The sequence below is a fragment of the Cyprinodon variegatus genome, unplaced genomic scaffold (assembly GCF_000732505.1).
Source record: "Cyprinodon variegatus isolate N-32 unplaced genomic scaffold, C_variegatus-1.0 Scaffold953, whole genome shotgun sequence".
NCBI lineage: Eukaryota > Metazoa > Chordata > Actinopteri > Cyprinodontiformes > Cyprinodontidae > Cyprinodon > Cyprinodon variegatus.
Window position 1 is genome coordinate 155,277 of NW_015151406.1, and position 3,741 is coordinate 159,017.

The 3,741-nt window shown below is 36.4% G+C and overlaps 1 protein-coding gene across 1 annotated transcript in view; it reads right to left on the reverse strand.

Moving 5' to 3' along the window:
• adamts8 (ADAM metallopeptidase with thrombospondin type 1 motif 8) overlaps positions 1-3,741 on the reverse strand; it is a 41,243-nt gene that overhangs the window by 6,416 nt on the left and 31,086 nt on the right. Inside the window, exon 5 of the mRNA XM_015398697.1 lies at positions 640-832. Coding sequence (XP_015254183.1) covers positions 640-832 — 193 coding nt within the window. The remainder of the gene's footprint in view (positions 1-639; positions 833-3,741) is intronic.

Sequence of the window (3,741 nt, forward strand, 5' to 3'; positions counted from 1 at the left end):
TCAGCATGGGGGTGAGTAGAAAATGAAGGCTAAACATGTTTTGGGTGTACTATTCCTTTAACATCTGTTCAGCAAATATTCACATTTTGGACAGAGAGGATAGGTGGTTTGAGAGGGGCGTGAAGGAAGCCAACCTTAAACAGAAGAGGTGGACTCAGATTTCAGCTTTCAAAAACCTACAATTGAGTGAATGAGTCGATTCCTTACCGCTATCATCACAACCCTAACCCCATTACAGGGGACCTGAGCACCTCGCCTCTTCAGCCAGGCCCACAATTCCCTCTAACGACCCCCCTCTCAGAGACGTAGACAGGTTTTGGGTATTACAGGCTAAGGAAGAAACAAAAAAACCCGTTCCAAAGGGGTGGACCCACTCGTCAGGTTAATTTGCATGTTTCTAAGCCAAAACAAGGCTTTGCTTTGGTTCATTCTATAAAGCCTTGAACTAAACGCTATTTCTGACATTTTGAATTGAAAAACCTTCCCGGATGGAAGAGAAACGTCTTCAAATCTGGAGACAGAGTGCAGTAGATTGTTTTTTAACTTTTTTGGAATCTATACAGAGGTTCTTCTTTCCTTTCCAAAGAAACAATAAAACATTTTCTACTCTGATTCATTTAAAATCTACCTGATTTTTACCTTCACTGGTGTCACACGGGTCTGTGTTGCAGGACTGGTACCGAACTCTCTGTCCCTCACAGTATTTCCCTCCATTCTGAGGCACAGGGTCAGCACACTCTCTGTAGGAGAACTCCACCCCACCTCCGCATGTCCTGGAGCACTGCTGCCACGGTCCCCACGAGCTCCAGCTGCCATCCACAACCGTCTGTGGTTAAGCAGAGAAAAAGAGAAGACGCAGTCAGAGTGGTTGGTTAGAGCTCCCAGCCAAAGGCTGCACAACCCTAACCGCAGTCTGGGCTTCTGGGTTTGAGGCTGCTCAGTGAGTCGGAGTGCTGAGACGCAGGGCTAAATTTGTGTTGAAGCTCGGCACGCGCCCCCTGTCTCCATCAGCCCACATTCCTGCCGCATGTGTCACTCATTGCTGGTGGAAGCCGCTGTGCTTTCAGACTTTGAGTAGAAACTGAATGTGTTTTTGTTTTCTGGCGAGGCTTCGGCTCCCCTTTGAGAAGGTTTTATGAGTTTGGATCAACAACCATCCCAGCTGCTACCTCCTAATGGATCCATACAGAGATGTGAGATGAGGCACTGCAGCTCGAACAAAAGCATGATTGAAAAAAAAGAAACATCACTGTTCACACTGCAAAAAATGTAAATCTATGTAAGTAACTTTCTTGAAATCAGTGCATTTTTTTGTCTTGAATTGAGCAGGTATGTGAGACACTTTGCCAATTTACATTTAAAATAAGAAAAAAACTAATGCACTTTCTTATTCCAAGTGCAAAATATCGAATTATCTTATTTTAAGGGTGAAAATGTTTCTTCCATTGGCAGATTATCTTATTTACCTACTAAAATTAAAGGTAAATACATCTATTTTAAGAATTCTTTACTCATTTTTAGACATTTTTGCAGTGCAAGACACAATTAAATTTCTATTTTAGAATACTTTCCGCAATCCTGTGACAATGTATTCCAATTCTTTTTCATTTTGTTTATCCAAATATTTTGTTGATATATATTTTTAAAGTATTTTGTAAAGTCGAGAAGCAGTTTGGTTTTCCACCAGCAGAGAAGCAGCTTGGAGCCATGTCAGTAGTTGCTCCTCCCTCAGTTCTGGGTCATGGACCCTGCTGCAAACCACACAATCACTGCAGTTCTTACTTCATATAAACCACTTCATTTATAAGTTGTGTTTTAATCTACAATCTGTGTTTAGAAAGGGCCAGTAAAATGTCAGCAGGTATTGGTGCAACGTTGCCATTTCTGAACTCGGCTTAGTGTTTCTAAACCGCACTCCACACAGAGGTTACACACATTGTTTCAAACAGCATTTAACAAAAACCCACCTGTTAATATAAGAGCTGACACTGTTTATAAATAGAGTTTCAAATTGTTTTTGTAGATTGGGCTGAAAATAGCAACTGTGATTGCAGCTCAGTACCCTGCTCTGTCCTCACTGCACTGAGAGCGGGACCAAGATATACGACACACCATAAAAGTAGCAGCACAGAGGGTCTAGAGTAGCAGTTTTAAAGAGTTTTTGGTATTAATGTTTATTACGCAAGTAGAAGTATAAGTCCTACTGTTTAAAATCACTTTTGTAGAAGTTGGAAGATCAAGTTAAGTGTTTTACTCCAGTTAAAGTGTAAAAGTACCATTTTTAAATCTACTTAAAGTATAAAAGTAAAAGTAATGCAGTAAAAAATGTTAAGGCCAGAAGCTTTACTGCGCTAGGCTATTAAAGGAGGAAAGGATAACTTCCTTAGACTTAATTTTCTAAGCTTTTGGTAACAGTGTCAAATTTAACTTTGCATCACCTTGAAAAACTATTTATTTTGGTCTGTGGTGAGCAACAAGTTGGGGCAGCACCGAGTCCAACCACAAAGAAATGAATTGTCTGGATGTATGGAAGTAAATCTGTGTCGCTGGGACTTGAATTAAAAATGCCACTAAAATTTAAATGTTGTATGTTTATACTTACTGTTTCAGTGTTAAAATATATTCAGAACACATTTTTGACCTAAAAAGAAGTTCATTGTCATTATTTCTACAGTTGAAATGTCATTTATTTGCTCTTCAAGCTAAAAATTCACATTACTATTTCAAAGTGATTACATTTTCAATACTTATTTTTTAGTTAAATTTTTCAGTGTTAAAAAAATCTGCATATAAAAAGATTCAACCTTTCAAAATTCTAACTCAATTGTTTTTTCTTATGTGTTTTTATTGTGTAGAAATAATGACAATTAATTTTTTTTAGGTCAAAAATGTGTTCTGAATATATTTTAACACTGAAACAGTAAGTACAAACATACAACATTTAAATTTCAGTGGCATTTTTAATTCAAATCCCAGCGACACAGATTTACTTCCATATGGATGAAACTAAATATTTTGATGTTTTCTTTTTTTGTTTTTTTTTAAAATACCGACAGGCCAGAATGAAAATGAGTTTCAATAAAACAAATTAACGAGTCCAGTTATAAAATGTAAGGATAGAAAGTAGAGATAATTGGAAAAAAATGACTTAGACTTATTTATTTTGTCATTTTGTGTGCAGGAGTGTATGCAAAAATAAATTTCCTTTAAAATAGCTCTTGACAATTTAATTTTTTTGAAGTGCAGCCTTGAAAACAGTAATAAATACATAAAAAAGTAATATATATATAAATAAGACTGTATATTTGCAGTTCTAACCTTAACTTTTTTTATAAATAAAATAAACCATTTTACACAACAAATGTAAGGAGTAGAAGTAAAAATTTCTCTAAAAAATAATTATTACAGTAAAGTATAGATAGCAAACATTTCTACTTAAGTAAGGTAATGTAGAATTTGTACTTTGTAACTTGACACCTCTGAAAGAGGCACCATTGTGGTAGAATTAGTTAGAGTGAAGTAACACATAAAAACAACCTCAGAGGGTTCAGCGCTAAATAAAAAACAAATATCTTAAGCTACGTTCACACTGCGGTCCTTAATTACGCTCAATTATGATTTTTTTTTGTGAAAACCACAATTTTCTACATGGTCGTCCATATGTCCTAATTAGGGATGCACGATATTGGGATTTTGGCCGATATGCCGATATTTTAAAACTCATGTAGCCGATAACCGATA